The 17,558-nt window shown below is 43.6% G+C and overlaps 1 protein-coding gene across 21 annotated transcripts in view; it reads right to left on the bottom strand.

Annotated features, from left to right (window-relative positions):
- Window positions 1-17,558, bottom strand: part of TFDP1 (transcription factor Dp-1) — a 439,810-nt gene that overhangs the window by 57,213 nt on the left and 365,039 nt on the right. For all 21 annotated transcript variants that reach the window (XM_069204640.1, XM_069204648.1, XM_069204654.1 and 18 more), the window contains one exon: window positions 16,370-16,445. In XM_069204640.1, coding sequence (XP_069060741.1) covers window positions 16,370-16,445 — 76 coding nt within the window. The remainder of the gene's footprint in view (window positions 1-16,369; window positions 16,446-17,558) is intronic.

Genomic DNA, 17,558 nt, shown 5'->3' on the forward strand with positions numbered 1-17,558 from the left:
TTGTGTAATGATTTGCCAGTTTGTCTGTCAATTCTTGAGTAATGGGATGACTTCCTTCCATGCATTTAGATTTTTGAAATTTGTTGAGAATTGTATACAATTGTTTTTGTAAAGTTAGAATTTTGAATTATGACGGAGTAGTAGCTTTTTTGTTTAGCTTTTATGATTGTTGATTTTTATATTCTGTTAAGTTTGCATAGGTGAAGTTTGTCTTGAATGTTTGTTTTGAGCCAGGTTCGATGCATTCTTCGAATTTGTTGTTTTATCGTTTTTAGTTCTGAATTTCTCCAAGGTGTTGGTTTTCTTTTGTCCTGTTTAGATTTCGTACGTGGTATTAGGATATTTAAATCTTCCTGTAGCCACTCAAAGTTTTGGAACACAATGTATTGTGTCTAGATCTGTGTTGGTTGTTATTTGTCTTTCTAAGTCTTCAAAATTTAGTTTGTTCCATGGTTGATAGATGGATGTATGTAAGATGGTCCTGGGTGATTTGTGGTGTTTTATGTTGAAAGACTGGTGTGATGCTTTGAACTGTAACTAGTTCTGGATTTGCACAAATTATATCTAGGATGTGTCCATCAATGCGTTTGGGATTGTGTACAATCTGATGTAGGTTCAATGTGACTAGGCCAGTGGTGATAGTTTTTGGATGTGGCTTTTTGAGTTTGTCAAACCAAATGTTAGGTCCCCAAGAACGCAGAGATTGGAGTATAACGTTATAAGGTTTGAAACTGTGTCTAGAAATGTGTCTGGAAATGTTCAATTGGCAGGTGGAGGCCAGTAAAGGAGAAGAAAGTTACAGGAGGAAGTTGGTGTTGGGTTGCATATGGTGATGGCGCCCTCACAACCTTGTATGGAAATGTTTTCTGTTTTGCTGAGATTTATTGCTCATTCGAATATAATAGCTAGTCCACCTCCTCTTTTGCCTATACAGTTTTGTGTGATAGCCTGGAACAACGGATTCATACAACACTGGGACCATGTCATCTCTTTTGGAGAAGGGCGAGCAGTTTATTTTGAGTTTGTAGTAGGTATGTTCTTAGTTGTGATAACTGTATGAGGATCAAAATAGTGTTGTTTTTCTGTACTGTTTTCCTCGTCCAGCAGGCATTTTGTTGCGTCTGTGTGTGTTGGTGGTGGACTTGGTGGCTGACAGAGACATGATGAGTTTACTTCTTTTTGCAGAGTAGCCTTGTTGTGTAATAGACAGGGTGATGAGAATTTGTTAAGAGTGGCATGTTCATTTTGTTTGAGTCTGTTTAGAGTGGATGGAATATGGGTTAGGGGTGGTGGAGAAGCATGTGGATCATAACTTAAACTATAAATTGCGCAACTGATGAGAGGTGGGTGAATGCATGTTGCTGTGTTTGTGAAGAGTGAGAATTTTGGAGTAAAGATCGGTCAGGATTTGTATTTGTACAGTCATGAGGGTGGGAGTGAGTGTGAAGGAAAGTATTATGAAAGTTTTTTTTATTTTGATGTGTGTGGTTTGTTTAATTTTTGGGGAGTAGTGAGAGGAGATATCGATGTAGCGGTTCCTGTGAAGGATTTGCACGCTAGTCACTGCTTGTGAGTGGTATTTGAACAGCACAGGGGGTGGGGATGTGTTCTGGAGAAGAGTGTTTGAGGTGTCTAAGAGGGGATGGACCAGGGTTAAGAGTGTTAGTGTTAGATTTGATCACTGGAAGAGGTAATATGTGTGGTGGAGTGTAAGGATTGTATGGTTGTGTGCAATTGGCACAAAGATGAGGAGGGCATTGGTGGAAGGTGTGATGGAAGGCTAAGTATAGGTTTTGTCATGATAAAAAGGAGTCTGGTAGGAGCAAATAGAGGATATTGCTGGTGCTTTGTATGAACAGGGAGTGTGTCTGGATGGATGAAAATTATGTAAAATGTGGCTTTGTGTTGTGTGGGTGATGTCTGGATATGTTCGTGGTAATGGACAGTTATATTTGGTGTGAGAATAAAGGTGTTTTAATGTAGTTGGGGTCGATATGTGTATAGGTTTGTTATGGTGGTTTTGTGGTTATTGTTGAGACATTGAAATCTTTATGAGGTTTGTTTGTGTGACACGAGTTGGATGCCTTTGCTGATTTTGTGTTTGAATGTTGGAGAATGTGGAAGGATTAAGGTCCTTTCTGAAAGATGGAAAATTGGGCAGCATCTCTGGCCCTAGGCCCGACCTGGCCCAAACAGGCAACTGCCCTTAGACTTGTCGCCCGGGCTGAGACGCCCTGAGCCCTCAACCTAAATAGCCTTTTTGGCCAATGGAACCCTAGCCATAACCCTAACCAATCAGATTTCTAACCCTAGAGCCAATGGGAGACCTGGCCCTATTAACCAATCACAACACCAGCCCTGACAGCCAATCACAACAGTAACCCTAACACCTTAGTCCAATAGGAACCCTAGCGCTAGTACCAATCACAGCCCTAGGCCTGACAGCCAATCACAGAGGCAACCCTAAAACCTTAGACCATTAGGAAACCTAGCCCTAGTACCAATCACAACCCTAGCCCTGACAGCCAATCACAACAGTAACCCAAAAAACTTTAAACCAATAGGAACCCTAGCCCTAGTACCAAGCACAATGACAGCCAATCACAACAGTATCGCTAAAACCTTAGTCCAATAGAACACTAGTCCCAATCAGAACACAAATCCTAACCCTTAAGCCAACAGAAATACTAACCACAGCAAACAATCCCAACAACATATTCAACCATCAATAGAAACCTACGTAAGGGATAAGTTTCCTTAAGCCGAAGTCCCTGTGGAAGGGAAGAGGGAGGTGCTTGTGCTCTTCTATTCAGAATCTCCTTGGATACAGACAGGCAGAATCCACAATTCCAAGCTAGCAGAGTCTACTCTCCAGGTAAGGGACACCTATGAAACCACTGAAATACTGCTTGCTGTGCACACAAATATATTGCTTTTTCAAGGCAAAAACAAGTGGTGCATACATTTCCAAACACAGTTTAAGTCACCGAGCAGATTAAGCAGTCTCTTAAACACACTAGTTAGCCACTGAGGTGTATGTAGCCTTTTGAAAAATAATGATTTTATATTGGGAAAAAATATGCAAAAATAGAAAATAATTAATGAGAAGGTTGCGCTGCATCTTGGCGACTAACTTTTCATTGTTTGGTTTTATTTAGGAAAGCTGAATCCTCAAGTCAGATTCTACATTAACCAAGCAATTTCTGTTTTTATTTTCTAGGTACATAAGATCTGAGAAAGCTTTTTCACATAAATATTTGGAAGGGAAAGGAAGTAAAACCATAAGGGCCTCTTCTCTCTATAACGTCTCTGTCCCACGTAATTCATTTGTTCTTCAGAGTAGGGTGTCGAAGCACTTTCCGGGGGACTGCAAGGTGTAGGATTCATACGCCATCCACACTGGTAAGCATTTTCTAAGAGTGCTTGGCCTGGATAAGCAAAAACTCAGGATTCAGAACATAACAGTGGTTAGCAATGACTTCAATAATAAGAATGTTTTTTGGTGCAAGCAAACATTTTTTTAGCAGTGTAAGGAAAATTAAAGACTGGGGAAAAAAACATAACTTTCTAATTTGTGCCATGTAGTTTGCAGCTCTTTGATGCAGTTTATAGCTCACTTGCTAGGTTACAATTGTAACTTAAGAACAGCTCAATAACAAAAGAACGTCTAACAAAAGCAGTTACTCTCTGTGCTTTGCACATACAATACTGCTCTTTGCATGATAAAAGTTCTTTGCAGCAGGCATATTAACCATCTGCGGGGAAATGGCAGCAGTAGGCAGGACCCACATGTCCCGCTGCTAGTGTTTGTGCGAGGTGGCATTCCCCTTTTTGAAGATGGCAACGATGACGGTGGCTCCGATGCGTGGTGCGCGACAGTGTGTTATGTGCAACATTGTGGAGCCTTGATGCAGTCTTTCCCCGGGTGGGGGATTGCTCAGGATCAGGCGCGACAGAGGCGGCTGGCAGCGGATGTTAAATTAAAGCCATAGCAGTGGGCGCGAAGGCTGCGATATGAAAGAGGCGGAGGGTGCAGGAGAGAGACAGAGACCACTAATGTTAGCATAACAGGCAGCGGGTCAGCAGGCTGTTGACGGGCTTGCAGGCCTGTTGGCTCACAGCTGAAGGGGCCCTCCACTCCCCCCTGAGCTAAGTTTCCATTACCGCAAGGAGCTGTGGTGGGTGTGCGGTCAGGTGGGGAATGAAGTGGGTTACTAACGCTCAGTGAAGGTCTGTGGCTATGAGGAAACTCAAGGTGAAATCCCCTGCAAATTTGTCGGTACAGAGGAAAAAAAAAAAAGGGTGGGACAAGCTCAGCAACATTGCATGAAGCTATGGAGAAAGCAACTTTAAGGGACAGTGGTGGCATATCAGTTCGCACCTCTGAGATTTGTAAGCAGGCAGTACAGCTATTGCAGGTCAATTCAGCAGTTTTTTTAGGACCATCTTTACAAGGAGATCAGCCAGGGGCGGACCAAGTGGGGCCACACAATAAAGATTCTCTGCTAAGTAATGGAAATATGATAGCTAACCAAGGTCTAACGCCCTTATCCGGGAGACACGGCCCTGTAATAAGGCTCAAAGACTATCCTTTATTTCAAAGGACATCCACTGTTGGTGGTGGCGGGGGCAAGGGAATATGTGGTGAGGAACAGGGCAGTGTTGCGGAGCTGGCGGACATCAATGGGACTGTGAATAACAAGAGCGGGAAGACTGCTAGATCTGGGTGTCTCAGAGCGGGTTCCAAATCCACTTCTCCTCTGCATTTAGATCTGCATTCATTACGTTTGGTGACAGAGCAACAGCAGTCAAAGGTGGGTGCAGACGATTCAGGGTACACTATGCCACCCTGTACAGAGTTGCGACCAGCAGTTCAGGAAAATGCCAGCTTGCACCTGCGACCCAGTAAAGGCCTATCTATCAACACAAAACGAGTTACAAAATAAGTCATCTGAGTCAATGAAAGCTCTGATGGAACTGATTCAGTCGGATGTCAGAAGTTTACAGCAGCACCAAGATCAGGAAATTGAAAAATTACAACAAAGGCTGTCTAGAATCAAGCACATATTTGCCAAACTCGAACAACTGACAAAAGGTATGAAGGAAGCAGACCAAATAATTTCAGACTTAGAGGATAAAATGAGCTCTCTCAATAAGCAAGTCCGGGAGGAGGTAAAGCGTCTGTTTTTTAGAAAACAAAGTTGAAGTGATGAAGAATCATTCTAGGCACTCTAACCTCTGGTTTATCGGCATTCCGGAAGGGTCAGAGTAATAAAGCTCGGAAAAGACTATATAGTACAGCTAATTGATTCTCTTATCCAATAACATGTATGGTCGGATGCACCTACTGACTTGTCAGTCATGAGGGAACAGAGTCCCTGTAGTCCAATCAACAAATGTGAAGATTCCTCTATCCTAGAGAATGTTCCAGATTATTGGATCAAAGAGCAGATCCTGAAAGTAGCAATCAATAAAAAAAAAAAACATTAGTAGACGGTACCCATATGAAAGTATTATCGGACCTTGCGGCATCCACAGCTCGTGTCAGAAGGACATCTCTGGGTCTGCCTAAAGATTTTAAGCTAATAAGGATACAAGCTTCCGTATTCAGCAGTCAAAACTTAAAGTATGTGCTGAGGGCCGTTTTCATGTATTTCAAGTTGTAGAGGAAGCTCAAGCTTTCTTGGCAAAATTGCTTAAACTGACAAAATCATGATTTGATGGGATTACGATAAGATAGTGACATAGGAACCATAGAATAATTTGTCCAAAAAATTGTTGGTAGCTAAGTTAGATGCTGTTTTGTTTATAATTAGTTCAATCCATTTATTTTATTGTAAGGGTGGGTCCTCAACATAAGGGCTGGGTGCTGTGTCCGGGCACCTTTTGCAGGAGTGGGAATCTTGGGGCGGGAACAGTGCGGCACCCCCAGTACCAAGGGCAGGAAAGGGATCGGGCACGGTGGAGGGGGGTGTTCTTTGCAATTCAAAATGCTAAGATAGGAATTCAGAGCCACCAGTGGGAAGGGGATGTTAGTGTTTGATATGCTAGTCAATAATCACGAGTAGCAGCGAGACAGCAAGAGCAGGCTTGGCGGTCACATCGTTTATATTAGCTTTTGACTAAGATATGATGCAAAATCTAAAAATTGTGTCATGTAATGTGAATGGATTGGGGAGTAAGCGAAAAACAGATGCTTTGATGAAATGGCTTTTGTTTTTTCAACCAGATATATATTTACAGGAGACCGGACTAAAAAATACCTCAAAAAAGGTATTTTTTTACCAAGATATTCACAAATGTTTTTTTCTTCAGCAGGGGCCACTGTGTCAATATTTCTTGAAGGCTCTTTAATGTATGTATTAAAGGAGGTTCGCAGAGATACGCAGGGAAGATGGATTTGGGCGGAAGTAATAATCCAGGAACTAAAGGTAAACTTTAGGAATTATTATGGACCGCTTTCCGATGATACGCAATCCCTGGCCCAAATTTATGATCTAACTCTAGAGGCAGCAGGGACTGATAGCATTGGGGGGAGATTTCAAATTTTATTCAGGAATTAAAAAAGGACTTGTCCAAGTCGGGTAAAAACCAGCTGAAGCCAAAAACTGTTAGGCTTCAGCAAGTGATGAAGCATGATTTTGGACCAGTAGATCCTTAGTGGGTCTGCCATTCTGAGACAGCACAATACATTTATTTCTTTAAACAATTCTGTACGGCCTTCAGAATAGATTTATTTCTTGACATCTAGCTCTTGGAAATGGGGTGCGGTCGAATTAGGGCCAACCCTGTTCCAGATCATTCCAGGGATAGCTTCCAATTAGAGCTGTGCTCACCTTTTAGGACTGCATCTAGATGGTACTTTGATAAAGCACATCTTGCGGATGTATATTGGCTTGAGGAGACGCAATGTTTTGACAAAGAGTTTTTTAGACAAATAACTCCGCTTCAGATTTTATGGTCTGGGAGGCATTCAAACCCACCCTTATAGGGCAGGTTATAGCCTATAAAGCTAGACAGAATAGGCCCGTCACCAGCAAATTCAGACACTACAAAATTACATGGAGAGGGCACTGAATGAACTATTAGTATCTAGGTGTAGATTGGTCAATATGCCAGAGTATCAGGGAAAGCAAGGTGTGTAAGAAAAGATTAAGCAAGCTCTTGAGGATTTCTTCATGGTGGAAACAAAAGCGGAAGGTAAGGCCTTTCTGTAAAAGGTTTATAAAGAGAGACAGCAAACTGAGAAGTATCTGGCATGGTCAACTTAACAATAAAATCAACAGAGTGAACAAGATTAATAACCCTAGCACTGGTAGGATGGAATAAAAAGAAGATGCAACAGCAGAAGTTTTCATAGGGTATTATAGACGCTTATACCAAGAAGCTGAGGGAGATACTCCTCCTCAGCTGGAGTCTTAATTTGAATCTTTTGATTTAGCTCAGCTTCCTTCAAGCAGTAAAGAGACACCCGTTCATAAAATTGAGCAGGTAGAAGTGGCGAATGCACTTTAAAAAATGCCAAATGCAAAGGCCATGGGAACTTCCATTTTTGGCAAGGCTGCTTAACCAAATTAAAGAAGGAGTAGTGGTTCCCAAATCTTTCAAGGAATCTGATTATAGTGAGCTTCTGAAAAAATAAAAAAGCTCTCTAGGTGCTAAATCATTTCACCCTGTTAGCCTATTAAATGCAGACTACAAAAAGATAATGACAATTTGGAATGACCATGTGGCACTTGGGGCGCAAATAGTTACTCATCAAAATCAGTCAGGATTTGTACCACAAATAACTTTAGCAGCTAATACCCTGTTTTTGGTGCAAGCTATAGATTACTTTTTGAATAATCTGCAGAAAGCAGCCATATTAACGCTAGATGCTGAAAAAGCTTTTGATTTGGTGATGTGGCAGGTTTTGTTTTTCAGCTTAGATAGGGTTGGTTTCCAAGCTCAATTTCTGGAAAAGTTGAAGAAGCTATACTTTGGTGCAGAGGCTAGAGTGATTGTTGATGACAAAGAAGCAGAACGAGGTACCAGGCAAGGATGTCCCTTTGTCTACAGTTTTGTTTACATTTTTTACTGAACCTCTCGCTATTAAAATTTTGGGGGAATAATTTATTAGCCCCCCCTGTTGGAAGGCATGCCTCAAATAAAAATATTTGCAGACAATGCAATATTAAACCTAAAAGCAGATAGAGATAATATTTAGCAGATATTAGACTCAATTACAGAATACACAAAACTAGTGGTTACAAACTAAATGGCCAAAATGGAATTTCTCCTATTTAATGCATCAAAAGCCAATTTGCCATCATGTTTGCAAACAATCTCTCAGCATACAACTAGGTATTTAGGGATATATGTGACCAATAATCGTGCAGACCTTTTCAACATAATTATATTGTAACTTTGAATTAAGTTAAAGCTTAGTTAGTAAGATTAACTTTATTGCCACTAACATTACTAAGGAGAGCTGCCTTAATTAAAAAGTCAATTTTGCCCTGTTTTTTATTTATTTTTATTAATCTGCCTCTGGTAGTCCCTTGTGCCTATTTTTGTGAAACTGAGTCAGCTTTTCGAAAATGTATATGGCAGAATAGGAATCCTAGGGCCAAGATGCCTATATTAGAATTGGAGCTAGCCCAAGAGGGTTTGGCGCTCCCCATATCAACACTTATTATCAGGCAGTTCTCTTTGATAATCTTTTAAGGCTCTCTCTTAGAGACTCTGGATTCAATTGTTTTATGTTGAATCTTATGTTAAAGGAAAGAGCAGTTTAACTCCCGGTTTTCCTCAAGACTGCAAAATTACCTTAAAAGAGGTACAACACTTTTGGTCTTTTGGCACAACTCTTACAGGCTGTTTTTAAGCAATGGGATGTGCCTCCATGACATGCCTATCCTCAAATTAAGGATACATGAGTGTGGGGGATCACGGTCCCGCAATCTATTCTTTCCCGGTGGGAAGAGAAAGGCTTTAGGCAATCTAGTGATTTCTTTGTAGGTTCAACAGTAATATCTTGGGATCAAGTTACCCAGACCTTTGGGAATGGCACTCTCGAGCTACAGTTAAGTTTTTGACAGATAACATGTTTCTTAAAGGATAATTACAGGGAATTGAAGTCTGAATCATCTGTGTCGATTAATACGTTTTTTGAGAACATGTTATAAGGGATGGGTAACTGGTACAGATTGTTTAGAAAGGATATTGCCCAAACAGTGGTGCAGGAGAATTCGGAAAAAGTAACTAGGGAAACCTGGTATAAGATCTCACCAGGAGAATGGCAGTGCATTAGTGAGATGCAGTATAAGTCACTGAGAGCAGCAAATTATAAAACTATGGCATTCCTTGCACAATGGTTAGTGTATTATACCCCATCAAGGATTGATCAGATGTACCCTTCAACCTTGAACCAATGTTTTCAGTGTAAGGCGATGGGTCATATGGGATTGAGGTCACAACCCCCAAAATAAAGGCTTTTTGGGAAGGTTTTTTTTTTTTTTACATAACTAATACAATTCATGATCCCATATTACCGGCGGTCACTCAGGCTCTATTTTGCTCCTCCCCCGCAGTGTATACATTTAAAAAATTCTCCCAGTGGGTAGCTTCATTAGCAATTGCAGGGGCAGGCTCATTAATACTCCAATTGAGGAAAACCTCAAAAGTTCCCACTATATTTATGTAGCGTGAAAAGATGCACAGAACTAAATTATTTGAAGAAGCATATGCAAAAAGAGTGGGAGCAGTTTCAAGGTTTATTTATTTATTTATTTTAATGTGGGGGAAGTGGGAGCCTGTTGATTTTTATTTATAAATTATCAGACAGTGTAATCAATGCTTCTAAGGGTAAGATTAAGGAATGATATAAAAGGCGCTATACATATGGGTGGACACTCCTGTAACATTTGTAAGATTCACGCCTGCTCGCATGCAATGGTGATATCTGGCTATGAGTTTATAGTTAATAAGTATATCAGTATTTTCCCTAGGGTGGTGTATTTACTAACCGATTAATTGGTTATGGGTGCACACAGCCATTTTACTGTTTTGCCCAGCATCTTTTGGTACCTATGCACTCCGGTAAAATCCAAACATTGTCCGAGGGACCTTGAGAGGGCCTTGTTCAGAATTTGCACTTTATTTATGGTGAAATGATCAAAGTGATCATTAGTGCTGTCATGCTTCTTTTTCTATTGTTATTAATTGGTGTATTTGGATCAATTGGGCTGGTCATTTTTTTGATGACGAGATCATGTTTTAAAAGTTATACCCTGCCAAAATAAAAGGATTAAAAAAAGGAAAACATCTGCGGTACCGTGATGAACCAAAACTTCTAGACAAAACTTCCATCTCTCTCCGGCAGGTACATTAATCACCAGCGTTATCTTGATGCTTTTATTTTTACAAGGAACTTTACAGTGCTTTAAAAGAACATGTTACTTGCCTTTGGTAACGATTTATCTGGTTGCAGATTCCTTACCTTAGAATTTCCCCCCGGGTGTCAGACTGGATCCAGAGATTTTTCTTCGAGCAGGACCCTTACGCACCATCAGGTAGCATTGGTCAACTCTGCGTCAGTCGTTGGCATTGTGGTTGCCATGATGACATCGAGGTCATACGTAGGCGCCACGCCGGCGTACTAATGTCCGTTTCTTTTCATGACTTTCAACCCCAGTAGTGCGGAGCCATGAAGAATACTGAAATTGGTGTGCCAGAGCTAAGGGCCTGAAAGGGGAGTCCCTGTGCCTAGAAATCAGTTTGCAAGCGGGGAGGATGGGTGGGTTGGTAAGGAATTTGCAACTAGAATATGTCCCTACTAGATAAATCGTTCCAAAAGGTAATTAACTTGTTCGTCTGATAGAGACTTCTAGTTGCAGATTCCTTACCTCAGAATAGATACCCAAGCAATACCATCCCTGGAGGTGGGTTGCGAACCAAGATAATACTAAAAAGTCCTGCAGGACCGAACAACCAAAGTTGCCGTCTCTGTGGACCTGACTGTCCAGGCAGTAATGTCTTGTGAACGTGTGCAGGGATGCCCATGTTGCTACTGGCAGATGTCCAGGACGGGCACTCCGCATGGTAACACTGTGGTAGCAACAGTTGCTTTGGTGGCGTGAGCATGTAAGCCCTCAGGGGTTTGCTTCCTAGTCAAAGCATAGCACATTTTGATGTAGAGCAGTACATATCGGGAAATGGTATGCTTCTGCACCACCTTCCCTTTCTTCACACCTACATAGAAAGAGTTGATCGTCCACTGGGAAATCTTTAGTATGTGTAAGGTAGGATGCCAACATTTTTTTTTAATCCAGAAGGTGGAGTCTCTCCCCTTCAGTAGATGGATGTGGGGGTGCGGAAAAAGTAGGCAAAGTGATGGTTTGGCCTACATGAAAAGGCATAACAACCTTAGGAAGCAAGTAGGCCCTTATACGAAGCACCACTCAGGGTGGACAGACAAAAGTTGTGGCTTGGAAGAAATAGCTTGAAGCGAACTCACTCTGCGAGCAGAGTTGATGGCAAAAAGAAATGCAGTCTTGATTGTTAGGAGCTGCAAGGGACAATTGTGTATTGGCTCAAAAAGGGCACATGTGAGGTAAGTTAGGACCAGGTTTAAGTCCTACTGGGGCATAATGAACGGGGTTGGAGGAAACAAATGGGCGACTCCCTTAAGAAACCTTCCAATAATGGGAGAATTAAATAAGGAAGGTTGCTCTGGCAATCTGAGAAGGGCTGAGATGGCCAATAAGTAACCCTGCTGGGGCAAAAAAAAGAATGAACAAGAGAACCCCAGGGAGAGGTGCAGAAAGGGAAATCAAGAGACTTGCTGGTACACCATGCCACAAACTTATGCCAATGACAGGTGCATGCCGTTTTGGTGGAGGGACACTTGACTGACAAGATAACATCACAGACTTTTTTTTGGGGGGGGGGTCCAAAGCTGTCAACTGCTGCTGCTCAGTCTCCATGCAAGAAGGTGAAGATTGGACAGGTTCAGGTGGAAAACCATCCCCTGCTGCTGTCGCAGAAGATCCTCTCGAAGGGGCAGTCTGATCAGAGGATCCGTAGCCATGCTCAGTAGCTCGAAACCATACTCTTTGTGCCCAGTCCGGAACCACAAGGATTACTTGGGCCCTGTCGCTCTTGATCTTAAAAACTCTGGACAGAAGTGGTAGTGGTAGGAAGGCATAAAGGAGGCCTGAGTTCCACTTGAGACGAAAAGCGTTGACAAGTGAGTGCCCCCTTGAAAACTCCATTGCGCAAAACCGGCGAACAGATCTAACTAAAGCACTCCCCACTGCAGAAAGAGGCCCCGCGCCACCTCAGGATGGAGACGCCATTTGTGATCGACTATGTAGCAAGGGCTGAGTTTGTCTGCTCTGGCATTCAGAGAGCCCGCCAGATGCTGAACCTCCAGGATTATGTCCTGATGTTCCAGCCACGTCCAGAGGCGCACAGTCTTTTGATAGAGTCCACAACCCTATACTGCCCTGCTGGTCACAGTACCACATGGCGGTAGTGTTGTCTGTAAACACCTGCACCATTTTCCCTTTTAGAGAGGGAAGGAATGCTTTCACTGCAAGTCTGATCGCCCGGAGCTCCAAAAGATGAATGTCGAGTCTAAACTCCGCCAGAGACCTCTGATTTCCGCATCTCGTATGTGGCCGCCCCATCCCAGGAGTGACGCATCTGTAACTACTGTAAGATTTGGTTGGGGAAGAGAGGGATCAGCTGCTGACCTAATCGTGATTCGAAAGTCACCACTGAAGGTCTTTTGCAGTTACCTCTGAGATCTGGACCATTTTGGAGATTACTCTGATGCTACACCCACTGGAAGTTCAGGTCCCACTGCAGAGCCCAAATATGTCATCTGGCATGTGTTACCAGCAGGATGCAGGAGGTCATGAGGCCCAGCAGCCTCAGAGTCCTTCTCACCGAAATCCAGGATAGAGGCTGAAACATCAGAATCATTGGCTGAATATCCTGGACTTGCTTTTCGGGAGGATAGGCCCGACACTGCACTGAGTCCAGAACAGCTCCGATAAAAGGGAGCATCTGAGAAAGAGTCAGGTGTGACTTTGGCACATTTTAAGTGAACCCAAGCGAGTGCAGGAGGTTCACTGTAGTTTGAAGGTGGGAGACAACTTTCTGGGTCGTGTTCGCTTTGAACAGCCAGTCGTTAAGATAGGGGAAGACTGAAACCCCTGACCTACCCAGATGAACTGCAACCACCACCATCACTTTTGTGAACACCCAAGGGGTGCTGGGTAAGGCTAAGGGGGAGCACGGTAAACTGAAAGTGCTTGTGACCTACCACGAATCGCAAGTAGCGCCTGTGGGCAGGCAAGATGGGTATATGGAAGTATGAGTCCTGCAAGTCCAACGCTACCCATCCGGTCTCCTGGATCCAAGGCACACAGGACCTGAGACAAAGTGAGCATTTTGAACTTCGTCTTGATGAAGAGATTGAGGGCCCGAAGGTCTAGGATAGGACGTAGGTCCTTGTCCTTTTTGAGCACCAGAAGATATGGTAAATAACAACCACAGCCTTCATCTGGCGCAGTGACCCTCTCTATGGCACCCTTAGCCAAGAGAGCCACAACGTTCTCGCAGAGAAGTGCCAGATGATCCTCCGGTAATCGGCTGTAAAATGGAGACACGGCCAGAGGGGCAATCTTGAAGGGGAGGGAGTAGTCCCCTTCGGACTATTTGCAAAACTCACCTGTCTGTTGAGATGTATTCCCAGTGGGGCAGGTGATGGCGGATCCTGCCCCCAATTGGTCTGAGATGGTGGGATGGACTAGGAAGGTTTGGAGGCAGGGGTGGGGTGGACTGGGCAGACCTTTGGTTCTCTGTCCCACGAACCCGTGGGATTCCATGTACCCGGCCGTGCAGTGGCTGAGTAGCATGCGCCGCTCAGTGGCTGGCAGGAAAAGGACGCGTCAGGGAGCCCCCTCCGTGACCGTGACAGGGATTCCCCTCCCCCCCCCCCATGACCACAAAAGGAGTGAAAAACGAACCGTGTTGGGTGACGGGCAGCCACGAGGTCAAGGAACCGAGCCATAGCCCAGGCTCCTTGAATCTCTCAAGCGTCAAGTCCGCTTTGTCTCCGAAGAGACGTGTACCATTAAAAGCGCATGTCCATAAGAGTCTGCTGGACATCCCCCCCCAAAAATCAGACGTCCTCAACCAGGCGTGGCACCAAGGCCACCGTCGCCGCAACAGATCTGCCCAGTGAGTCAGTCATGAACAGCCCAGTGAGTCAGTCATGAACAGCCCACACGAGTCGTGAACCTAGTCGCATCCCTCCCATCAGCAATGGCTTGGGAGATGATGGGCTGGGCCTCCCCCAGGACCTGCGGCAACACCTGCCTGACCATATCCCACAATGAATGGGTGCAGCGGCCCAAAAGGCATGCAGTTTTCACCGACCACAATGCCAGACTGGAGGAAGAAAATATCTTCTTCCCAAGTTGGTCCAATCTTTTTGATTTCCTATCCAGGGGAATGTGCCAAATGAAGAAGAAGCCTGGATCACAAGGCTCTCAGGCGTGGGGTGTTGGGGCAGGAATTTACAGTCATTAGGGGCAGGTCGATGGCAAAGGGCGATTGTCCTATTCACAGGAGCCCCTGTGCTGGGGCTGGACCAAGTACCCAGAAGGACATTGGTGAGGGCTTTATTAAATGGAAAGAGAGGCTCCGAAGTGGAAGCCTCAGGCTGAAGCACATCTATCGGGAGATTAGTCCTGACTGTTACGGAGGGAAGCTCGAGGCCAAGGACCTCAGCCACCCTACTAACCACCATGTAGTAAGACGCTCCCTCCGCCGTAGCCACGGTAGGAGGAGAAAACATGCCAGCATCTGGAGATGTAACCACACCACTAACCTCACCCAATTCCTGTGTCCAGTCCAAATTAGGGTTGTCGAGCTCGTATTCCAAAGGGTCTAGCGACATGTCCAATCCTTCCCCATATTTCTACCCATAGTAGTAAGGATCAGAATTCAACCTGGGGTGAGTAGGCCCAATTGAAGTTGGAACCGGTGTCGATCAACGTCCTTCTGGCTTGTCAGGGTTGAGGATTGGGTCGACGTCGATTGTGGGCACAACCGACATCGGGAGCATTGAGATGGCACCGGGGAAGGTTTTGTTGGCACGACCAGTGTTGCCATGGATCCAGAGGGGCTCTTGGAGGCCAGGCCATAACCACCAGCGCAGAACTTGAAGGTGCTGCAGGGGGTTCAGTCTGCCCAAAGATGAGGCACATGGCCTCATAAATTCTTTTAGGTGGGCAGGGGTGGCTCCTGGAAACTCTGGGAGATACAGAGCGGACCCTGAAGTTGGCTCTATGAACGGAGGCCTAAAGCGTCGATTCTCTTCCTGCTACGCATGGGTTGAGCGACAGGGAGAAGTCAAAAAACATATAGCTTTCTTGGAACAGTTATGAAAAGCATGGAACCCAGCACCAGAAGTCTGAGGATCCATATCGTGGCAGCCAGAGAGGAGGAAGGAGCAGTGGGATTGAAGGAGGGAAGGGATGCTTGTAAAGGAGACTGCCAGGAGGCAAAAAAGAGAAATGTATGGTCCGGGAGAGGCAAGAAAAAGAAGTGCGATGTAAAAGGAGTGGCAGGAGCTATAAGGAGGAGATACATAGGAGTAAGAGGAGGCAAACAGATGAGGGGAAAGAGAAAGGATCATGCACTTTCATAGCATGTTAGAAGTCAACTGCACAACAAAAACAATTCCCTGAAGTCTACAGTGAAAGGATACAGTTAGTTAAATAAACAAAACCCATGGTGAAATCAGGGTATTCCAGAGGTAGGGCAAACATAAGAGTGAGAAAAGTGAAGAAGTCCGTCAAATTAGGAGCAAAGAATTTGAACAGCCAACAAAGCCTACCTAAGTTAAATAAACAATGCACCTGAAAAAAATGGCTGAAGCAGTCTGTAGCAGGGCGGCAAAAAGTACCCAACATTTCTTAGACAAAAGATGCTTAAGAGATGACACAGCAAACACTTTCTGGAGATCTTTATTTTTAAGTATTTCACACTTGCTGAGCAAGAACTGAAAACTGCTTCAGTGTTAAAAACAGAAAAAAGTCCACGTTGAGATAAACTTAGGCCAGGCATCTCAATGATCTCACTGACTAGAGAAAAGAAACAATGAGGTACGTGGGCTTCATATCTTAATGTATTAAATGTATGCTTTTGACATAACAACAAATATAATAACAGTTCCCAAGCTGACTATGGAGAACAACTCAAAAGCTTGAAGAATCCAATGCTGGTATTCTAAATCAGCAAGCAATACAATGCCATCAACATGTAGCATTAAAACATTGTTCCAATATGTAGACTACTAGGGCAGGCTTACCCAGAAGAAAATCGTGTGCCATTCGTAGTTGAACCAGAAGTCACATATACACTGCTGATGGATCCCTGAGCCATTTCTGCAAATTACAAAATCAGCACACTTTAAAAGTAAGAATCACCAATGTACTAGTCTTTATATTTATTCGTGTATTTGGAAAGGCCTTAAAATATTTTACATAATGCAAAAGGTTATTAGCAATGGAGGATTCAACAGACAAGGTGATAAATCAGGATTGTGGCTAATAGATCAGATAGTAGAATACAGTAAAACCTGTTGGAAGAATATTTACAGCCTATTCATATCTACATGAGAAGGTAACTAGAGCATGAGTTGAAACCCAACAAAGATGTTCATCAAGCTATGGTCAGAAGATAAGGTAAGACATCCCACTAGAAGCGTCCAAGCCATTCGAAAAAACAAAGGCTGAAGTGTTGGCATGTGATGTGATTAATTGGGAGAGGTAAGGTGTGATTTTCCAGATACTGTTTTAAATACTGGCATAAGGTAGTATTTGGGCTTGTATGTAGCTTCAAGTCATCCTCTTAATTGTCTATGGATTGAGTAAGGAGAACATCTTACGAAGCTGAACAGCTCTCCTGTAACAAAATGTATAATTTTGTCAAGAGTACTGCAGTTGTTGCACTAATGATCTGCTGCAGTAAGAAGATTACACAAGTGTTAATTATGGATTTTGAGGCCTAGAAAGGGAGATCGGGCATACCTTAGAAATGCTAAAGATATGACAAGTGGTAGCCCTAGCAGTGGAGGCAATAAAGGATTGAAATCTGAGAGATGAGGTTAAACTGTATCCTAACATTCTAAACTGAGGGGGAGAAGGCAAGGGAAAAGGGCAGGCAGTGTCGTAGTTTGGACTTTTGCTCTGGGCAAGACTGCTGGTTTAAGGATGACAGTACTTTTGTTTGTAGGTGACTCATACTATCCTACAACAAGTCGCAACTGTCGTCCCAACCTTTCTGGCTCACTAGCAGCATCTCACCAAAAACACAACAGTAAAAGGTGATTTGTGGCAGCCTTTACGCATGGACTCAAGAACAAGACATCCCAGGGAGTGTCATGGTTAAACACAGGCAATGACAAAGATGCGGTAAAGTTTCAATAGTTTTTATTTAACACAACTGCAATTAACAATATGTTGCATGGGCTGCAATGATTAGGATAATGAACAGTG

Source organism: Pleurodeles waltl, chromosome 8 (assembly GCF_031143425.1).
Source record: "Pleurodeles waltl isolate 20211129_DDA chromosome 8, aPleWal1.hap1.20221129, whole genome shotgun sequence".
In the NCBI taxonomy this organism is placed as follows: Eukaryota; Metazoa; Chordata; class Amphibia; order Caudata; family Salamandridae; genus Pleurodeles; species Pleurodeles waltl.